The sequence below is a fragment of the Vipera berus genome, assembly GCF_964194415.1.
Source record: "Vipera berus genome assembly, chromosome: 3".
In the NCBI taxonomy this organism is placed as follows: Eukaryota; Metazoa; Chordata; class Lepidosauria; order Squamata; family Viperidae; genus Vipera; species Vipera berus.
In genome coordinates this window covers 196,094,278-196,116,103 of record NC_138204.1, presented here as the reverse complement: position 1 = coordinate 196,116,103, position 21,826 = coordinate 196,094,278, and the positions used below count along the sequence as shown (strand labels likewise).

The 21,826-nt window shown below is 35.9% G+C and overlaps 2 protein-coding genes across 3 annotated transcripts in view; one reads left to right on the top strand and one right to left on the bottom strand.

Moving 5' to 3' along the window:
• Positions 1–21,826, top strand: part of ABRA (actin binding Rho activating protein) — a 110,773-nt gene that overhangs the window by 19,327 nt on the left and 69,620 nt on the right. The gene's annotated exons all lie outside the window — the stretch shown is intronic.
• OXR1 (oxidation resistance 1) overlaps positions 1–21,826 on the bottom strand; it is a 60,190-nt gene that overhangs the window by 6,447 nt on the left and 31,917 nt on the right. Inside the window, exons 10-11 of one of the 2 annotated variants that reach the window (XM_081324444.1) lie at positions 11,042–11,122; positions 5,374–5,499 (exon numbers count right to left, since the gene is read on the bottom strand). In XM_081324444.1, coding sequence (XP_081180570.1) covers positions 5,374–5,499; positions 11,042–11,122 — 207 coding nt within the window. The remainder of the gene's footprint in view (positions 1–5,373; positions 5,500–11,041; positions 11,123–21,826) is intronic. The other variant, XM_081324445.1, reaches the window with a different exon arrangement.

The window sequence follows — 21,826 nt, the reverse complement described above, 5'->3', positions numbered from 1 at the left end:
TGTCCATTCTAACTGAATTTTATTTATCACATTTATTTGCTGCCTATCTCGCAGTTGAAGAAGTATTGTGGGGCTATTAATGCTATTAATGTTTAAGAAAGCCACAAATACTTGGCTTTTCAAGAAGTAATTGGAAATTGAGTAATACAGGTAAAAGGTCAGTTTAACTCTTTCTGTTTAAATTATTATGCTTTTTACTGTATTATTTTATTCTTTTAGGGGTCTTCATGTATATAAAATGCTTCGAGTTGTTTCAAGGTGGTCTTATAAACAAAAGCAGTAAATAAATTATTGAAATCCACAGGAATTATATTTCCCACTGTTGCTTCATATTTTCAAAGTCCTAGAAGCCTTTTGTGTATACTTGTGATCAGTGTTGAAGGAGTAATGCTTAAGGACTAATAAGCCTTATTCTCATTTCCATCATCAAGAAAACAGTTACTGAGAAAAACCCCTTAAGACAAATAAAAATGGATCTGCTTGGATTGTCCTAAGATCTGCAAATGACTTTATGGACAATCAAAGTTGTAATGATAATCTCCTCATGATAACAACTAATGGATGCAGCCTTATGCAATGGAGTTATTTCAGAACTGTTTCATTTAGAGCCTTGTTTATCCTAGTAACATTTCTATCTATTCCAGACAAAATATTATTCCAAAGAAGTACATTTTAAACAGATCCAATTCAGATTTTAGTTTTATGCTTTAACATAAAATAAATAATTGCAGCAGCCAAGTTAGGTTTCCTTACTTACCATATAATAATGGTATACAGAGTTTAAATCTGAAGTGTTTTTGATTACAAATGTGATTGAGTGTGAAATGCTTTGTTTCAACTTTGAAACAGCTGTTTGATCCTTGCTGGAATCGTTACAACAATGTTTTGATGACTTTGGAAACTTCAAGTGTTTTGAGTTCAAAACAGACTTTTTTCAATCTCTTTTCAACACCTGTTTTGAATTTGAAACATATTTTGAGTTCATAGTGCTTCTGGAATAGTTGGATTGAATTGGGATACTTCTAATAAGGTTGGAACAACCTATTTTGAATTGTAGCCAACTGTTTTGGATTTGGCCTAAAATGCAATGTTTCAAACTTGAATTGTTTAAGATTAAAACCTGTTTCCCATCTCTAATTTAAAATAAGTATTGGAGAAGCAAAGTGAAATGTAAAAGCAAGTAGCCTTATTTTTCCTATTTTTTGAGGAAAAATAATAGGGCAACACTTGCTATATTTTGTGGTTTCATTTACTAATTGTGTTTCTAACATTAGACCAATAAATGAATTCTTTTGGACAGTTATAGATAAGAGATAGGAAATGGGGTGAAGAGGTAATTGTTAATAACCTTAGAGGAGGTGAAGAGACACTGAATTTATTCTTTTTAAGTATATTTTATTGATTTTTTAGAATGACATTTAGTGCTTAGTTTATATATTTAACAACAGTGCTTAGTTCATATATTTAACAACACTGAATAGTAGTTAATTTCTATACTTTCATAATCAACATACTAACCAAAAATATCTCCTTTTACAAACGTTAAGCAAATATAGTTCTTAATACTATCAATACATACAGATTTAGATATAAACATTTTTCTAATATTTAATAATAACATCAGTATGTAATGTCTTTTCTAATCAGCTCATTTTACAGTTGCATTTGCAAAAAATCACCTTATGTAAATCACTATAGGTCCTCAAAACATTTCTTGTCAGTTAGTTTTCTCAAAATTGATTACATTTAAATATCCAAAATACTTTATAAGTTTAAATTATCTCAGTATTTTTACATTTCCCATATCATAAAAAAGAAAAAAGAGATAAAGAAAAATACTATACTACTTATAGATCACATTTCTATTATTGTAACTATACTTTTAACTATATTTAGACAAATGTTTGGTCGTATGATATTCCATCTGGCATGTCAAATCATCTCTCTTAAATCTAGGTCTCATCTGTTCTTATTTCAGCTTAGGTTCCCTTCAGTATTCAGAACATTTCTTCTCAGTTATAATTTTCTCTAAGTTGATTACAACTGAATATCCAAAACATTTCATTCATTTAAATCATCTCATTATTTTTACATTTCCCATATCATAAAACAATACTATACTACTTACAAATCACATCTCTTTTACTATAGAACCCACTCATATCCAAAAATTAACTATTCTTTTAACCATATTTAAACAGGTTTTTAGTCATGTATTACTCCATCTGATAAGTCACATAATCTTTCTTGAGTCTGGCTCTCGCCTTCTTCTCTTGCCTAGCAGCTTTCCAAGTCAGTGTGTTCAGCTTACCATATAATTCTTCCTGTATTTTTATAGGTGATGTTAAGAATGGGAAAGACAAATAGAGTAAGGTGCTTTTGAGGAGGAGTTTCGCCCATTTATACTCGTTAAGACGCTTCCACTTTTCTTCTCCCCCAATTTTTCTTTCCATTTTTTGTCTCCTAGACTCTAGTGGTTCTCCTAACAGCTCTATTATCCATTTTGTCAAATCATCTTTTTTGTCTTCAGGTTTGATGTTCTGAAAAATGAAATGTCTTTTCCGTTTCCAATATTATAGCAAGATCTTATAATGTTTTCTTTATCTGTGTTAAGTGGTGGTTTTCTTCATTTGTAGCCTCCATCTTTGAATCAATTTTCTCTAGTTTTTGTTCTATTATCTGATTTGTTTGTTCATTATCACCATTTTCTGAGAATTTTTTAACTGTAAGCTTAGATCAAAAATGTGTTCATTTATATCATCAAAGTTATTTTTAATCTCATTATGATTTGAAGCCATTGTCGTTTGAATTAGTTGGAACATAGTGTACATTTCCTCCTGGAAAAGATTTGTCTTATCTTGAAATATTTCTCCTGCAGATCTCTGATGTTCCAGGCTGGGAATTTTAGAAAAGAATATTGCATGTGGTTTCTTACCACTTTTAGTTGTATATGTAACCTCCATTCTCATCAAACCTACCAGTCTTAAATTCCAAACACTAGTCTTATATATCTCTTATCTTTATAAGCAATACAAAATGATCAGTCATTTAAAAACCATCCAGTAATTTCCCCCCTAGAAAATAGCCAAAGTTTTTCCTTCTCTGCAGACTATTCTTAAACTTAAATATCACAGCTCAGTAAGTATTTATAATCGAAGGTCAGCAGTTTTAATAAACAAATGTATTTCTCATTCTGCAATAGATAGCCCAGTGTGTTTTCTTTCTTCTATTCTCAGCTGTTCCCTGTTTAGCTAAGAGTTCTTGAGGATCAAAGGGATAAAAGTACGGTTTCTGGGCATCTTGCCAGTTTCTGAGGCAAGACAGCTATAATTCTATACTCTGTTCTACCACTAGATGTCAGTGTGTTTATTTTCCAGCTTTTAAAACGAAACGATTATTTTCCTGTAATTCTGTCAATATTCTTTTAAGTAGAAAATGTTAACAATTTCTATAATTTTCAGTTTTATCCAAATTATAGTTTACATTAGTGCATTTCAATGTATTTCTGTCCCCCATAAAAATTAAATCGCCGCTTCCATATATGGAAGAATTGGGTTATAGTCCCCTTCCTTCTCACTTTCAGAGGATTTTTTGCTTCTTGCGGATCTTTTCTAGGAAATCAGTTTCAAAATAGAGAAGATCAATATTCTCACCCAACTCCAACACGCTGTTCACAGTTGTTCTTAGTTGGTGCTTTTGGACTTCGAATGCCAGTAGCTTGGGCTAGTCACTGGAGTGCAGCTAGCCTTTCTCCTGTCAGCTTGGAGGGCTTCCCCTGGATCAGATTGATACCGCGATCATCGGGATTCCCCTCCTTCGCTGCCTCTCTAGGGCAACATTAGACGCATTTAGGGTCCCCAGGCACGGTAAAACTAGCCTGGGGTGAGGAGCTCCGCAATCTCTCAGCCGGGTTGCTACAATGCAAAACCGGAAGTTGACACTAAATTTATTCTTGTGATTCATACCTGTGATGAAGCTTGAAAGTCACTTATTTATTTTTTATTTTTTATTATATTCTTACTTTCCCTTTTTATTCTTTGTACTTTTTGCTCCTAATTTCTCTTATCTTTGTTTAATTTGTATTAGGTTTTATTACACACACACACACACACACACACACACACACACACACACACACACACACACACATATATATATATATATATATATATATATATATATATATATAACCTAAGATATGCAGATGATACCACTCTAATGGCAGAAAGTGAAGAGGAACTAAAGAACCTCTTGTTGAGCGTGAAGAAGGAGAGTGCAAAAGTTGGGTTGAAACTAAACATTAAGAAAACCAAGATCATGGCATCTGGCCCTGTCAATTTCTGGCAAATAGATGGGGAAGAAATGGAGGTAGTGACAGATTTTATTTCCCTGGGCTCCAAGATCACCGCAGACAGGGACTGTAGCCAAGAAATTAAAAGACGCTTGCTCCTGGGGAGGAAAGCCATGGCAAATCTATATAGCACACTAAAAAGCAGAGACATCACCCTGTCAACAAAAGTGCGTATAGTAAAGGCCATGGTCTTCCCAGTTGCAATGTATGGCTGTGACAGTTGGACCATAAGAAAGGATGAGCGCCAAAGAATTGAGGCCTTTGAACTATGATGCTGGAGAAGACTCCTGCGAGTCCCTTGGACTGCAAGGCGATCAAACCGGTCAGTCCTAGAGGAGATCAACCCTGACTGCTCTTTAGAAGGCCAGATCCTGAAGTTGAAACTCAAATACTTTGGCCACCTAATGAGAAGGAAGGACTCACTGGAGAAGAACCTAATGCTGGGAAAGGTTGAGGGCAAGAGAAGAAGGGGACGACAGAGAATGAGGTGGATGGATGGAGTCACTGAAGCAGTAGGCGTGAACCTAAATTTATTTTATTTTATTTTATTTTAATCCCATTTATATCCCGCCCTTCTCCGAAGACTCAGGGCGGCTTACAATTTAAGCACAAACCAATGTGCTTAGCAATAACCTTCATTCTATGTATATGCCTGCTTATTAGGGCTGTAGTTTTCTGGAATGTGATGAATCATTGAATTTTATACATTCCAAACTCACATAAAAAGGGAGCAGGATGCTTTTTCTGAATTCCTACTTTTTCAATTACTCTCTATGGCAAATGTGCAAAGCATTTAAAGTTTCATTGATATACTGAATGGTACAAGTATTCTGAGTTTTATGTTATAATTTAACCAATTAAAATATTTCAAGTATTGCCCTATGTTTGAAACAAAGCATTTTGTTTCTTGCATATCATTAGTCAGCAACAATTACTGTTACAATTCATATTTCTAAAACAATTTTATTGCAATGTGAAAATTGTGTCAATATAAGAAATGCCGTATTTTTTCTATATGATACCTTTTCAATTTGATCCAACTGCAACAGTTCACTGGGATCACTAAGATTTGGCCGAAATGCTTCAGGCTCCAGTTCGGTTTTGATAGTTGTTCCCTGCTTTGAATATGTATCTTCTCTTGTAGTAATCTGCATGGAATGGAGAAAGTTTAATTAGCATTCAAAATGCTATTCAAAACAACTTTCCTTATCACATTCATCCTGTAAAAATGAAAATTTTTGCTTACATGTCAACTTGTGTAATGTTTTAAGTATTAGATAACAATGCCAAATGTTTAATCTGGAGATGGCCCATCACTGAAAGAATACAAGATTGCAAGCTTGTGAGCCATTCTGCTATTTAAACTGTGCATTGTATCCTATAACTTTTTAAGGTACCATTTGATCCTGACTAATCTCAGAGGCAAAGAATAGAATCTAAAAATATTATACTGCAGTAGTATAATATTTGCATCCTGGCAATCAGAAGATATTCAGAACCATCCTTAAATAAGAATCAGTTGACTACTCACACAAAAAGAACCATTGTCTCTTGAAAAGAAAAGCTTACAAAAAAAAGCAGCCCATAGGTTAAATCATTTTAAATATAAACTGCTTTTAATATTGTGCATGGCCATTCTAATCTTAATCTGTGAAGTGTTGCTGCATGCATAAAAATTCACATAAAAATATAATATAGTTACCTGAGAATTAAGATGTGTCCCCCTGCAACAATGTGTAAAACCTTGTACTGGGCAGGAATTCATGTAGATTAGGCATGTCAAACTTGCAATGTCATGTGATGTCACATAACATATCACAGTTTTGGCTGACAGTTTGACATGCCTGATGTAGATAAATGGTAGAAAAGATCGAGATTCTGGGTCAATCTTTTATCTTCATTCCCCATTGACACTTATCACTTCGCTCATTTCCAATTTCAAAACTAGGCTATAAAATTGGAAACAGCTGGAGATTTGGGTGGCGCAGACCATGCACACAAGGGATGGAACATCTGGGGTAAGGAGGGATCTGGCTACCCTTCCACTCAATGCTTCTCTGTTTAGAACTCAGTGCATTTTATTGTTTGAAAGTAGATGTATTCTACTTGATGAACCTATGCTAGAGGTACCAGAAGACCTCTTAAACATTCAATAATATTAAGACAACCTAAATATATCAAAGTTTTCCACAAAACATAAAACTGCTGTTCACATCTCTTATGTATATAACATTATATACATCTTGTGTATATCTACTGAGCAAGTGATCAGCAAGAACTATGAGAAAAATCACATGAAGAAATCATATTGCTGCAATAGGAATATTGCAACTTTTTAGACAATGTCTCTTAAGTTGAAGTACTGTATTCTTCTATCTGCTGTATCTTTATAGTCCACAATATAAATGATATATACACATATACATATATGATTTCACAATAATCTATATGGCATTTCCAATAAACATTTTGTATGTTTAGTATGCATTCCACTGAACTGTCTTCCATATATTGTAAAATAAGAAAACTCTATAGCTTAATTCCATTGCAAGCTAATTCAAATGATTTAGAATAATTGCTAGATTTATCCCCGGAGAAAAATCTTTCTGTGTAGTTAGCAAGATGTGATCTGTCTTGAATGCACATACTTAATCAATAGTTGCAAGGTAAGGAACATTCAGTCCACAATCCAAATAAAACATTAATGCTATGCTTCACATTATCAGCCAACACAAGTGTTCCAATAACAAGTTAGAAATTTTGTCATGCTTCAGGAATGATTGTCCTACTTCAACAGGTCTACACTTCTTTGCCCCAATAACTATTCATTATCAGTAACATTAATCACAGCTAATACAAGCCAAGGGACTATTTTAAATTAGTTTTGCTAAAATGCTTCCACGCAGTGTTTAAAATGTACCCTACTTACAAAATGATTCACCAATTAAAAGAAGGAAGAATATGTAGTCCATTTATATGGAACTTTAACTGTGTTTAAGGAACACCATTTTATCTGGCTGTTTGACAAGTGTTTTCTTGAAAAAAGGAACAAAGGCAGTTTAGCAAGTATTTATATAACTAAGATTTACTGATAAAAACTTGTGTCTTTGATATATTAAATAATAATGTAAAGTTTATCCAGTTACTAAATTAGTTCTGAAATGCCAATCACAGATTTCTTAAAGGGAAGATATCTTATAAGGAAATTTGACAGTCACATCAATAGCAAATAATTAATATTCCATTTGATATTTTATTGACAGTTCCTCCCCACTCCTGCAATTTATACTAACAGACATAGTGTGTTGGCTTTTCTAGATGGAGTTTCATCATTATTTAAGTTTATGCAGTTAAAATAAGCTTTTAAAACAGTAGATTTCTTGAATTCATTATCTCAAAGGTTCTTCTTTTAACCTCTCATGTTATCAGCTCATGAACAAATCTCTCAAAGTATTAGCTGTTAGCAACAGAATGAGCAAAACTACAAAAGCATTTTCTTCCAAAAAATAATTAACTATATTATTCAAAATCTGACTTTTTTTAAATGATGACCCAATTCTGTGTTAAGAAAAACTGACAAAATAACAAATAATAAAAACAGAATCTATACTTTTAAGTTACACTGAAGTAAACAGCAGTATAGATGCTTAAATGCTTAGGTAAACTCTCTGCATTAGATAGTTTATTTATTAATAGAACTGTAGCAGTTCTATTTCATAAAGCTTTAGAAAATGCTTCTGAAATTTTAAAGATATAAAAGTAATAATGTGTACACATTTCATATGCATATATCTATCTATTGAGAATACAATACATGTAGATACCAACAGGCTTATAAGATCTCAGCTTAAAGTGGAGAAACAAAATTGAGTTCGACAAAGTAAAAGGCATCTAATATCAGGTAACTGACTTCAGCTGCTCTGCAGGTAAGAAGTGGAGATTAAGATGTTTTAGTCATTGAGCCTAAAACAAACTCTACTGTAGTCTCTTTTGAAAAGTTTTACTTCAATTAAAACTCCCGTCCTCAAAAATTTGAACAAAGTTTCAAAACAACATGAAAATCCTCAGAGCAGAGCCCTAGGTGTTTTTTAATTTCATTTTCATACATTTTCATGCAAAATGTTCATTGATTTAGTATTTTTTATCTAATCTCTCAAAACCACTTTTTCTTTCCTTCTTCTTTTGTCTAAATCATGACAGCCAAAAGGAAAGAAAAGACAAAGCCAGTTTTTTAAGGTTTATGGAGTATGCAGCTCCTTAATTTGGTCCACGAGGTACAATTACCTTAAACTTAAGGATTAGCTAACATTAATGGAAAAATCTGTGATAGCAAATATGTGATGTCATTATCATCCTTTTTATTATTATTGATAACTTGAAGCACTTTTTGAATACCACAAAATCTCTTCCTGGCCTGAAAAGTAGCAAGGAGGCAAAAAGAAATGCCAAAAACACTGTCAGTAAAAGGACAAAAAGTATCTGCAGTGTGTGCCATGGATTGCAGGTATCCACAAGAACCATCAAGATGGGAACAATGCTGGAAAATGGCCAGTGAGGTTACGCAGGTCTCTGCTAAGTCAACGTCCCTCCGTCCAGTGCGTCAACGTCCCTCCGTCCAGTGCGCTCCCACAGAGAGGGCCTCCTCAGGGTGCCGCCGATCAAAGAATGCCGATTGGCGACCCCCAGGGGGAGAGCGTTCTCTGTGGGCGCGCCAGACCTTTGGAACAGCTTACCGGTTGAGCTCCGGACGGCCCCCGACCTTTGCTCCTTCCGGCGCGATCTTAAAACATTCTTTTTCGAACAAGCTGGCCTGGTCTGACGGGGTGGGGTTGGGTTTTTTAAAATTAGTTTTTAACTTAATATGTATTGATTTTATGGGCATGATGTTTAATTGGTTTTTAATGGTTTTTTAATTTTTGTATCTGATTTTTATTGTGTATTGCCCTGTTCACCGCCCTGAGTCCTTCGGGAGAAGGGCGGTATAGAAATCAAATTATTAAATTAAATTAAATTAAATTAAGTCATGGTTTGGGGTGGGTGGGTGGATGGAATTGATGCTAAGGACCATAGAGTAACTAAACTTGAAGAAGGGACTATGAAGTTTAAATTAACAATAAGAGAAGGATGTTACAACAGGAAAAAGTAACAGGATTTGCAGAAATAATTGTGCACAAAATAGGAAATAAAGATTCAGCCCAGGTAGAGGTATCTGAAGGAAACGGGACTTTCAAAATGGGTTACCCGATGATAAAGATCTCATTTACAGACAGCCAACACAGAAAGGACAGTACCACATTTACAACTGCTATGCAACCTGATATGATCCACTACTGATTTGATCCACTTCTGGCTAGCGCTGGCTTCTTGTGTAAGAATAGCCAGATCCCAGCAGAACCAGCTGCTAACCTTATAGCAAAGGCTTCCTGCATCCACTTCACCAAGCTTTTGCTTCACAGTTAAGATCAGTCTGAGATTGCATGTCCTTGCAGAGCTCACAAGAAATCAATTTATAAGTAACCAATCACTTCCAGGACACAGCATTATAAGGAACAGCTCATACCATACCAGGCTTATCTGATATAGTTCTTAGGCTAATTGGAGATGTAAAACTGAACAAGCAGATATATAATGGTGATACAGCTCATTGTAAGTCACCAAGAACACGGAGAGTAGTCAGGCAATAGCAACAATACATCATAACAGATATGGGAACTTCGGTAGTATATACACATTAGATTTCAGAAGAATACAAACGGCACTACAAATGCCAGCACTTACTAGCAGTGGTCACCAAACTAAAAGTGAAGGCAAACATCAACATCTCACTCTAAAGTCATAGCCTCACAAATAACTTTTCCAAAGATATGGGAATTCATCAGATTGGGATTCTATGATATGTAGCCTCAATCCATCAGGAAGGTCCTAGATATGGATGGGCTGATTTAGACGAATGTCAATAATTCCAGTCTCCTCTCACATAATGCCTCTCCTGCTTCCGTAGAGCCACAAGGCCAACATGCACAACAACCTGTTACATTCACATAGGAAACTATAGGACAGCTTTAGAAATATTTGAAGTAGTCTGATTCATTCATCATAATTAACATTAACAGTTAATATTGAACAATACAACTGTTTTGTTCATACTATTAAAATAAACTGTGATAACCCAGCTGTGCAAAAGTGGATGAGATTGAATGTGCAAATCTAAGTATCTTAAATTTCAGCCATTCATCAGCCTCCTAAGGTATTGGGATGTTACTTCTACTTTGCCTCATAGAAATAACTCTGTGAGAATCCAGGCAATCTTTAATTTAAGTTTGGTCAGGAAGCTTCATCAACTGGTTTCACAGTCTTCAGGAATTACACTTTTCCTGAGTTACATCTTATGGGCTAACTTAAGGTCTGCATAGTTCTTGTAACAGAGTAGTATTTGGAAGATCTATTCAAAATTTGATCAAAATAATGAAGCACTTGCGTTATCACTGGAAGTTTACTTTGAACTTGCAGAAGTTTGGCTCAGCTCTAAAAATGACTCAATTGTCAAAAATGTCATCAGAACAACCATGGGAAAGTTATTGCTGCCTTATTTCAGTATAGTAATGAAGACAAAATAATTGAATATCGGCTTTGTTCTGATCAGGACCACTACATTAAAAAAATTCTAATCTCTAGTTGAGAAGAAAGCACCTTGAGACGTCGGCAGAGCGTACGTAGTTCTTCACTATTTAGAGCATCGATTCTGCGGTGATACTCAGCCACTGACACTACCTGAATATGGAGACAGGAAGACAATAATTCCACTTACAGTTTTTAAATGAAAAATAAAACAATATAAAATAAACAGAGTATGGCAAAGTAAAACAAAGGGTGGGGAGAAAGAAATTGACAATGAAACAAAAATAAAAGCAACATTGTAAGGATACAGAGCACATATATAATACACATATAGACATACAACAGTCAGAATTTCCAATAAAATAAAAAAATAAATTTGTACCACAGAATAAAAATAATCTGCTAGGTAAACATAACTGTGCACATCCATGAAATGTTTCCTTACATAAATACCACCTGCTGTTTTTATAAAAAAGAAGCAGAAACGAAAACAGGCTTTGTATAAAAGCAATTGTAAAAAAAATACAGAAAAAAGAAACTAAAATTATCAAATGACTCGAATAATTTTTATATGAGAAAACATTCCCATATTTGATTGACTGATTGCCATATTTGAGTCTCTTTTCCTTACTAAACAGCAAATAAGAGAGGACATAAAATCGTGTGAATCAAGAAATACTGTTGTGCTCGACAGTATGAAAACCAGCACAAACACATCATATACAGTTAAATTACTGATGAATTCCACTATGCATTAAAAGGATGGATAGTATTGGACTAGAGAAATGTATAAAGGATAATGGCATTTCAGACTTCAGACAGATATCTTACTATTGCTGAAATGCGGTACTAAACTTGAAAGATGTGGCATTTACATCCTGGGTTACAATGACCACATTGTCCATGAACAATACTGTAAGGTACTATCTTATTAATCATTGTTTATAAAAAAAAAAATCAAATGTCCTCTAGGGGAATTTACAGACAGATGCAGTTTACAAACATATTTCAGGCCTCTAGAAAAGTAAGGAATAACCTTAAACAATAGCCAGTAAACATTTAATATCTGTCTTATAAGTATATAAACTGTATTTTATGGTTGAAATCTGTATTATGTAAGTTAGAAAAAATAAGACAAAATGATTCCAACTGCATACAACAGCATGAAGTTGGCCAGATTCAGGCCTTAATGGATTCACATATGGTGAGATGACTTTAATATGCACTTATAAATTCAAACCTGGCAAAACAGACTGTATGCATATTATTAACAAGCAAAATCATAATAAAACAAAGGAAGAAACGCTGGGGTATTAAATTAGTTCTATATTCATTCAACACTCTCCAACTGTTTATCAAAACAAATGTGTTTTTTTTCCTGTTTATCAAAACAATTTCTGCAGTCAACAGGCCAGAGAGGCAGGCTGAAGTTTATATCTTAAGAACTTTCAGAAACTCAGACCACTACTGTACCTACATAATTTAAAGAGTCATAATTTTCTCACATCTCTAGAATAAACAGAAATTAAAGTTCCAGATTAATGTTTTCACATTTTACCAGGCTATGGAACCTGTTTAAATAAAAGAAAAGATTCCCAGAATGTCTTTTCATAATGATTTTTTCTTTTTTAATTTCCCATAGTCTTTCATGGAACCCTAGGATTCTGCAGTATTTATTTATTTATTTAATTTGATTTATATACCGCCCTTTCCCGCAGGACTCAGGGCGGTTTACAGGGTGTTTAAAACAAGAAATACAAAAGTTAAAAACAATTAAAAATAATTCCAACAGTCCCTGAAAAAGTAAAAAACCCCAATTAAAATTAAAATTAAAATTTTCAGCCTGGGCCAGAGAGCTCGAAGAGCCAGGTCTTCAGGTCCCGGCGGAATGAACGGAGGTCGGGGGCAGTCCTAAGCTCCACGGGCAGCTGGTTCCAGAGGGCAGGCACACCCACTGAGAAGACCCTCCCCCTGGGTGTTACCCACCGGCAATCTTTTACCGGCGGCACCCTGAGAAGACCCTCCCTGTGGGAGCGCACTGGACGAAGGGAGCTTGATGCCGGCAGGTGTTCCCTCAGATATCCCGGACCCAAACCATTTAGGGCTTTATAGGTCATCACCAGCACCTTGAATCTCACCCGGAGGGCAACCGGAAGCCAATGCAGCTCGCGGAGTAGAGGTGTTACATGGGAGTATCGGGAAACCCCCATCACAACTCGCGCGGCCACATTCTGCACCAGCTGAAGCCTCCGAGTGGTCCTCAAGGGCAGCCCCATGTAGAGAGCGTTGCAGTAGTCTAAACGGGAGGTCACGAGCGCATGAGTGACTGCGTAGGGCATCTCGGTCCAGGTAGGGTCGCAACTGGCGCACCAGGCGAACCTGGGCAAAAGCCCCCCTGGTCATGGCTCCTATGTGGTGTTCAAAATTGAGCCGGGAGTCAAGGAGGACGCCCAGGTTTCGAGCCCTATCAACGGGGGGTAACACCTCACCCCCCATCGTTAAAGGTGGTATGGTCTGGTTAACCCGAGATGCCGATATGCACAGCCACTCAGTCTTGGCAGGATTGAGACGAAGCCTGTTTCTCCCCATCCAGACCTGGACCGCCTCCAGGCAACGGGACATCACGGTGAGGGCATTGCTGGGTTGGTTTGGGGTGGAAAGAAAAAGTTGGGTATCATCAGCGTACTGATGATACCCCACCCCGAAACCACAAATGATCTCACCCAGCGGCTTCATGTAGATGCTGAACAGGAGGGGCGAGAGAACCAACCCCTGAGGAACTCCACAAACAAGAGGCCTCGGGGTGGATCTCTGCCCTCCCATCAACACCAACTGCGAGCGGCCCAGGAGATAGGAGAACCACAGTAAAACGGTGCCTCCCACTCCCAACCCCCTGAGACGCCGCAGTAGGATACCATGGTCGATGGTATCAAAAGCCGCTGAGAGATCTAATAGGACTAGGACAGAGGAACAACCCGTCCTGAGCCCGCCAGAGATCATTCACCAGCGCGACCAATGCCGTCTCTGTGCTGTGTCCGGGCCTGAAACCCGATTGGTACGGGTCCAGATAATCAGTTTCCTCCAGGAACAGGGGAAGCTGATGCACCACCACACTCTCAACAACCTTCGCCAAAAAGCAAAAGTTGGAGACTGGACGATAATTATTTAAAACAGCCGGGTCCAGGGCAGGCTTTTTGAGGAGGGGTCTCACCACTGCAGACCTTTGAGAATTCTTCTCTACATGACTCATTTTTTTAAAAAAAATGTTCATTATTCTTCAATTTCTTCAGGCCCAATATATAATCTCTTACAAAAGACAACTTTCACACTTACATAGCATAGTTACAGAAGCATGCACCTTTCTATATAGCACAATATAATATTTATACAATATATTCTTGCTGTCACAGTTATTTTCTGTTTGCAGTAGAGAAACAAGAATTTGGCTGTTCAGAATAGCTGTAATGAACATACATGAAGAAAGAAAGCCCAATTCCCAACAACTCAAAGAAGGGACCTCTCCTCATAAGATTTATAATATCAAAAAGTTTTACAAAAATAATCTCTTTTTTGCAATTACAGGAAGTCCTTGACTTATAACAATTGAGCTCAAAATTTCCAATACTAAGTGAGGAAGTTCAGTGAATTGAACTTCATTTTACAACTTTTGCCAGTTAAGGGAACCACTGCGATTGTTAAATGAATGCAGCCATTAAGTGAATCTGGCTTCCCCCACTTACACTGCTTGCTGGAAGCTGGCTGGGAAGTTTACAAATGGTGATCACATGACCCCGGGACATTTGCCAATTGCCCAAATTTTTATCACATGACCATGTGGATACTACAATAGTCAGAAGTGTAAAAACTGGTCATAAGTCACTTTTTTCAGTGGTACTTCAAACAGTCACTAAATGAATGGTTATAAGTTAAGAACTACCTGCACAATATTTGATACCTTGCTGTCTAATGCATACTTTATCTCTGCTGCATAAATGCAGCATTCAAGTTGCCCTTAATAATGTCATCAATAAAAGAGAAAGTTTTCCATGAGTTAAACTCAACTCTTATTAATTGCATAAAATGTATCCATGTTTTTTTCTTGGAACAAATAAAGTGGAATACTTTTAGGCTGGATTTTTTTTTGAAAAAATGATGCAGTAGTTCAGCTTATATAGTTTTCAAATGACCATTTAGGGACAATTCCAAGTTAGGATGAAAAGCAGAAAAGCTATTTAAAACCCAGGTTGAAAATTCCAATGGCCCCCTTGCAGTCACATGACCTCATTTTGGGCATTTGGCAACTGGCTCACATTTACAGCTGTTTGCAACATCCGACTGTCACATGATTGCAATTTACAAAGTTTTTAGCCAGAAAGCAGCATTTACTTCCAGTTTCCAGTAAAAAATGCCCACAGTGAACAATGGATTTGCTTAACAACTGCTGCAAAAAGGTCATAAAATCAGGTGCTCTCATATGGTAACTTGCTTAATGACCATCACAACTTAACGTCTTTTAAATATACTCAGAGGAGCTGCAAAGAGTTACAATATTCTCTTCTTCAATAAAGCAAAAATATTTCCTGATTAGCATAAATTACCTTAGAATATAACTTTGTGGTTTTGAAAAGGTAAAGCTTTATAATATTACATAGGTTACTTGGTTAAATTTTATGACAGTAATTGCAGGCTTAATTATGGTCCTGTGTTGAGGACTACCTAGCCTAAAAAGATCAAGACCACTAATTATTTTCCAATAATAGCATAAATGGTAATCATTAAAAAAAATAGCTGTGGAATTTTTTTCAAACCTTCTTGTAAATTTCACTTGGAAACCTTTAACTTTTTTCATTACTGAAGTTTTCTATTGTTTCATTTAAAATTAGGTTAGAAGAACTAAAGAAGATATCCCATCCGCAAGGATCAAGCATGTTTCCTCTTCCTACTGTTTAACAGGAAAATATACTCAGAGGAGTTGCAAAGAGATACAATATTCTGTTCTTCATTAAAGCAGAAATATTTCCTGATTAGCATAAGTTACCTCAGAATATAACTTTGTGATTTTGAAAATGTGAAGCTTTATATTATTACTTAGGTAACTTGGTTAAATTTTACTTTATGAATGTACAACCATGTAATCATTTTGCTAAATGTAGTTATTAATGGCTATGACATATTATACTATTATTAAATTACGGCAACGAGGACTGGTTTCATGTAAAAAAAACTCTCTCACAGAATGCTAAATGAGGACTTTATTTTGCAATTTTTATAGTGATTAGTTCAGTGTGTTTCTTTTCAGGTGAGATACCTCTTAAATGTTAGAGTCCTCAGCTTGGAATCTGGCAGACTAATCCTACTGTTAGTTGGGGATGGATTTCAACTAATCCGTCTTAAAAATTTAATTAGCGATGCAAAACACAGAAAATAATTTGAAATATCCTGGAATTGCAGTACTTCTCAAGGTGTTTGATAGGGACACAATAGATGTATTGCAAAAAGTATGTCTATATTCATCTGTACTACGTTGAATATCTCATATAAGACAAATATTGCCTATTGCTGCCAATCCTCTGTGATAACTCTTTCCAAAGTTGTGCACCAATGGCTCTGCAATTTCTTACTGTGCAAAGTAGTAGAGATTAGATACTATAAATACACCACAGTTCATAACAATATTTCAGTCTTAGTATTAAATTTATACACTCAAGCCAGTTTTATTATAATTTTATGGAAACTGGACAGAGCAAGTGTTATTAAAATGCTGTAATAGCAAATATAAACTACATATTTATAAGATATTTTGCTTTCAATGAGCAAAAAGTCTCAAAACAACTAAGGCACTGGCACATAAAGTATCCTACCTAAACGGTAAAATCATATGGTATGAAAATAAAGTTTAATACCATGGTAGCCTATAGAACCGCCAGTATTTTGAAGCGGTATGTTGCCAACTATAAGCTGCAAGAAGATTCAGATTCAAGTTTGGTTTATCTGGGTTCAATTTGAATTCAGAAAACTGCAGTGCTGAGAAAATAAATAACCTGACACAAATAAACTAACTAGTACTGGGTAATTTCTTAAACCAATTATGGTATCTATGCCATTTCTGGGTGCAAACCAGCCCTAGAATTTTCCGTCTGGCTCTGCTTTCTGACACATGGGGCAGTGAAATGGACACACTCCCCAGTGATTTAAAAAGCCAAAGATTCATGTGTGTAATTATTGCATAACCAGTATATAAAGCCAACAATCCTGTTAGTCAAAGGTTGTTCTAAACAGGTTTTTTTTAAAGCTTTTATTTTAAACTGGAAAAATCAGCTTGCTGCATTGGTTTAGAAACTGTCCTTGAAGTTACTTCTATAAGACCTTTTGTGCTAAAACAAGTCTTTTGCATTTGGTGACTTAAATCAGTTATTTTACAATATACTGTAAGAAATCACTGATTTTATAATATAACTGAAAGATAAGTGACATTCATCTGCTATCGGTAAAGAAGATTTATTTTGCAACACACAGAAATGATAAAAAGTTCTTCAGGACACAATATATAGCCATTTCTAGTTGTATATCACCATATTCCCCTAATTCTTAAACAGTATCTTCCTATCCTATTTACAATTCTTAATATTAAATTCTTAATGGTTTTCTTAATGTTAAGACAGTTCATATTGTCTTAAAAATAGAACATACATGGTAAGGCCTGAAGAAATACGTAGGAAACCTTCAGCTGATTGCTTTTTCTTTTCTTATATAACCAAAATGAGGAAAAATCTCAACTTTTTAAATTAATACTGAGAGACTAAAAAACACATATTCCTGGTTAACAGAAAGAGATCTGCATCACATAGTTTCAGAGGCTATGACTCTTACAGGGATCTTGCAATTCCAATGAAAAAATAAAAGTACTGTACAATAAAGTACTATTTCTAATTTCACTTCCATTCACCATCAGGTCTTCCTGGTGCTCTGCTCCCCCCCCCCAGCAGCCCCAAATGCCCCACCCTTTCTGAGCAGACTTGAGGGTGCCCAAATACACAACAGAAATAAGTAACATTTTCTAACCGACATACTGAAAGAAAGTACAATGCAAATGATAAATAGATCATTTAATTGTTGAAGATGAAAAGTTTCACAAACATTATTGGAAGACCTAAAATTTCAGTTTAAAGTATACAGTATTTACAAACATGGTGCAGAACTCCTCTCCAATATTCCAGATGAAGTTTTGTTCCCTTTTCTGGAAGTCAGAGAACATGCAAATCACCGAAGTAAACAGATAGACATTAACCACACACTGTGTAATATTTCCATTTTTATTTTAAAGACTCAATAGCATAAAAAACATCCTCTGTACCAATACCAAAATATGATTGTATCAACTCACAGATTATCCACATCCCAAATTAACACCTGGAAAGCATGTAAAATCATAAATTACATTACATTAATACTGCACCATAAATTACATTACATTAATACTGCACCATGTCAGTAAAAGAACAGGCAAATTAGTGTAAGAAATTTCCCAAAAATATATTTCTCCGTGAAATCTACCACAATTACATTGTTTTAAATCAGATTATTTTGAATTCCAACTTTTAAATTAAAATAGTAAACTTTTAAATTGCATTCTTAATCAGAGATTCTAAAATTCTGATCTATAATGAATATTAAAAGAAAAAGCAGGGGACATTACTGATTACAATAGCATCATAGTAACAATAACATAAATATTTCTCACAGAATTACCAAAGTATATTTATTTCTCATTGAGTGATGCTTTCTTCCTTTCTTGCCATACCAAAAATTATTTCCTTTGAAAAAAATAGTCACATTAATTTAAGCTTCAATGAGCATTTCTCCCCAGCATACTATCTGCTTTTAATTCAAGGCACAGCAAAAGCTCTCCTTGCAGACAGAATATCATGCTAGTTGCATTGAATTGATTGACAGGATTAACAACTAATGAGCGAAGAGTGTGTTCATCCTGGGGTGTGTCATTACCACAGAAAGCACAACACAGATGTTTCTATATTCAAGGAAGGTTGCAGTGCACTAAAGTGCTTAAAGAGCAAAAAGTTTAAAGAGACACACTACTCTTTTAGAATTCAATGAGAAATTTGTCAAAGCTAATTCTTTTTATTTTTAATAGCATTAAATCAATTCTTGTTTACATGTAATGAGAATAGTTTTTGTTGTGATTGTTGAACTCACTTAATTTTCTTTAACCTGCAACTGTTGTGAATCACAACTCCCAACATCTATTACCATTGGGTCATACTATCTGAAATTTTAATTCAGCAACAACTGGAGGAAAACAGATTTCCTGCTGCAGTTCTATAATGATAAACGGTGTTTAAATCTCCTTAAGCCTCTGTAAAAAGGCTTAATTAGACTTTTCTCACTATTAATCAGTGTCCTTTATCCCACTGGATTGTGAGCATATTTCACTAGGATCCATCTTCTATTAAAACCAAGTCTTCCATTCCTTGCTCTTTTCATGTTTGTGAATAAATATATAGAAAACCAGTGGCAGCAAAGTAAATAGAAATGCTGTTTGTAACTGTTCAAAGTTACAATGGCATTGAAAAAAGTGCCCCCCAAGGCACTGCCGAGCAAGACACCTGCGTGCCCGCCTGGTGGCGCTCTTCGTCCTGTCTGAGGTTTTCATTGTTGTGAGCATTTCTGTTGAGGATTGGCAGCGGGGATGGGGTGGGGGGTGTTTGGTTTTTATTCCCCCCGTCTGCTGGGTGGTTGCCGCATGTTTTGGTCACTTCACATGACCCTGCGACACTGTGACCGTCATAAATATGAATCAGTTGCCAAGCATCTGAATGTAAATCACAAGACCCTGGAGATGCTGCAACATTCCAGCTGATCGGTGCTTCTTTTGGACTCAGAAGCGCCAGGATCAGCGCCGAGCTACAGCTGGAGGCTGGTGCTGATCCTGGCGCTTCCACTGAGCCCTGAGAGCAACGAAGAAGCGCTGATCCTGGTGCTTTCTCTGAGCCCTGCAGCTCCAGCCGTCTCTCACTCAGGCTTGTGCACTGCTGCCACCGGTTCAGCTCATTCACTTCCCCCTCTACCACTTTTCTAGGATGGTCGCATACCACCTGCCAGGTCCCAATGTACCACAGGTGGTACCCGTACCACTGGTTGAAAAGCCCTGTCCTACACCACGGGTGTCAAACTCGCCGCATAACACGTCGCGACATAACGTGACTTTTTTTGCATTGCCAGAGCCGGGGTGGGCGTGGCCTTCATATGATGCATCCAGCCCACTGGCCGGCTGTTTGACACCCTTGCCCTATACATTTGGCAGCCTCATGAGAATGGATAAAAAAAAAATCTGCTCCTCTTGCCTGCTTTGAAACATTTCAAAGGGGAAAAGTTCCACAGCCACATGAATTGCACAAGAGGTAATAAAATAATGTATCCATTATTAAATAAAGTTCCACAACATTGGGACAACATTAGTTTGTATCAATACATATACATTTTATATAATTATAGCTTTATAACAGCAAATAACAATTAAATTATAATATTCCACAATCCTCATTCATTTGTACATCATAAAAACAGGGCCCAGGCAATATTTAGAACTACTTTGTAGATGCAAAATCAAGAAAATAATGACAGGTTCAGTAAATTTAGCCCATTTATAAAGTCTTATATTCTATGATCAATTTTCATGTGTGTCCTTTGTTAAAAAAGAATTAGTTTACAAGCAAGAGACACACTGTTAAAATCTGTGTTTACAAAACTGAACTTGTTTTTACAAAAACATGTGAGAAACTCCAATACAGCTAATCTAAAATACAAGGTACCTAATGAGCTTCTGCCTAAAGTTTCTGTTGAAGCTTGCTACAAAGTTAATTCAGAATTACAGAATAGAGTTGCAGCTGTTTGTATTATTCCCTTAAATCTAGTTGACAGAAAATATGGTTGCTGCCATCTTGAAAAGGAACAATCTGTAAATAATCTCTGAGGATGAAATGAGATGGTCATCTCCAATTATTGCTTTATAACTGTCTGCCCTAAAGACAGTTATAAAGAAATTGTAACTGGTGCAAAATGTAGTCACCTGTAAAGTTAAGGTATAACCTTCTTATTGTCATGTGACAATTCTGTTGACAGAGCTAATTCTGTGTTAAGTTTTTGGGTATGTTAAGGGTGCTGATTGTCACTTTAAAAGCCATGGGTGATTCAGTATGGTCTTGGTATCTGTAAGACAACCTATATTCCACCACATTCTGTTCCGCCAGTCCAAACAGAGAATGTCTGATAAAGATCTCCAGTATCAAGAAGTATAATAAGTAAGGGCCATTTTCTTCTGGAACAGCTTGTGTCCTGAGCCTAAGGTGATTTCCATCCCTATGGGCTCTGATTGGTGTGTCGTTATTATACATGATGTATAAGAATTGTTACAGCTACAGTAATCAACACTAAGATACTTTTGGATAACAGTTCATAACATCACCAATCAAAGGTCTAAATTATAAATTACTCATCATTCACAGATTAGAAAGTTTAGCATTCTTAAAGCTTCTTTCAATGCTTCATTTAGTTGGCAGAATCCAGCCTTAACAGCAGTTCTGTCCTTTCTCCTTGCTCTTATTCGGATATTCTGAAATAGCCTTTCAATGCATATATGAGCAGCAGAGAAATTAATAACGTGGAACAGCAGAAGTGTGTATATTAACATTAATAAATGTTAAGCAAACAACATCTTCAGAGACTTGAGACCTTTTGCTACAGAAATTATTTTGGATACATGGGTAGGGTGTAGGACAATTTGCGCCGGCCAGATTACCGCGTCCACTTCTTCACTGCCCCTGCCGCAGCTGAACCACC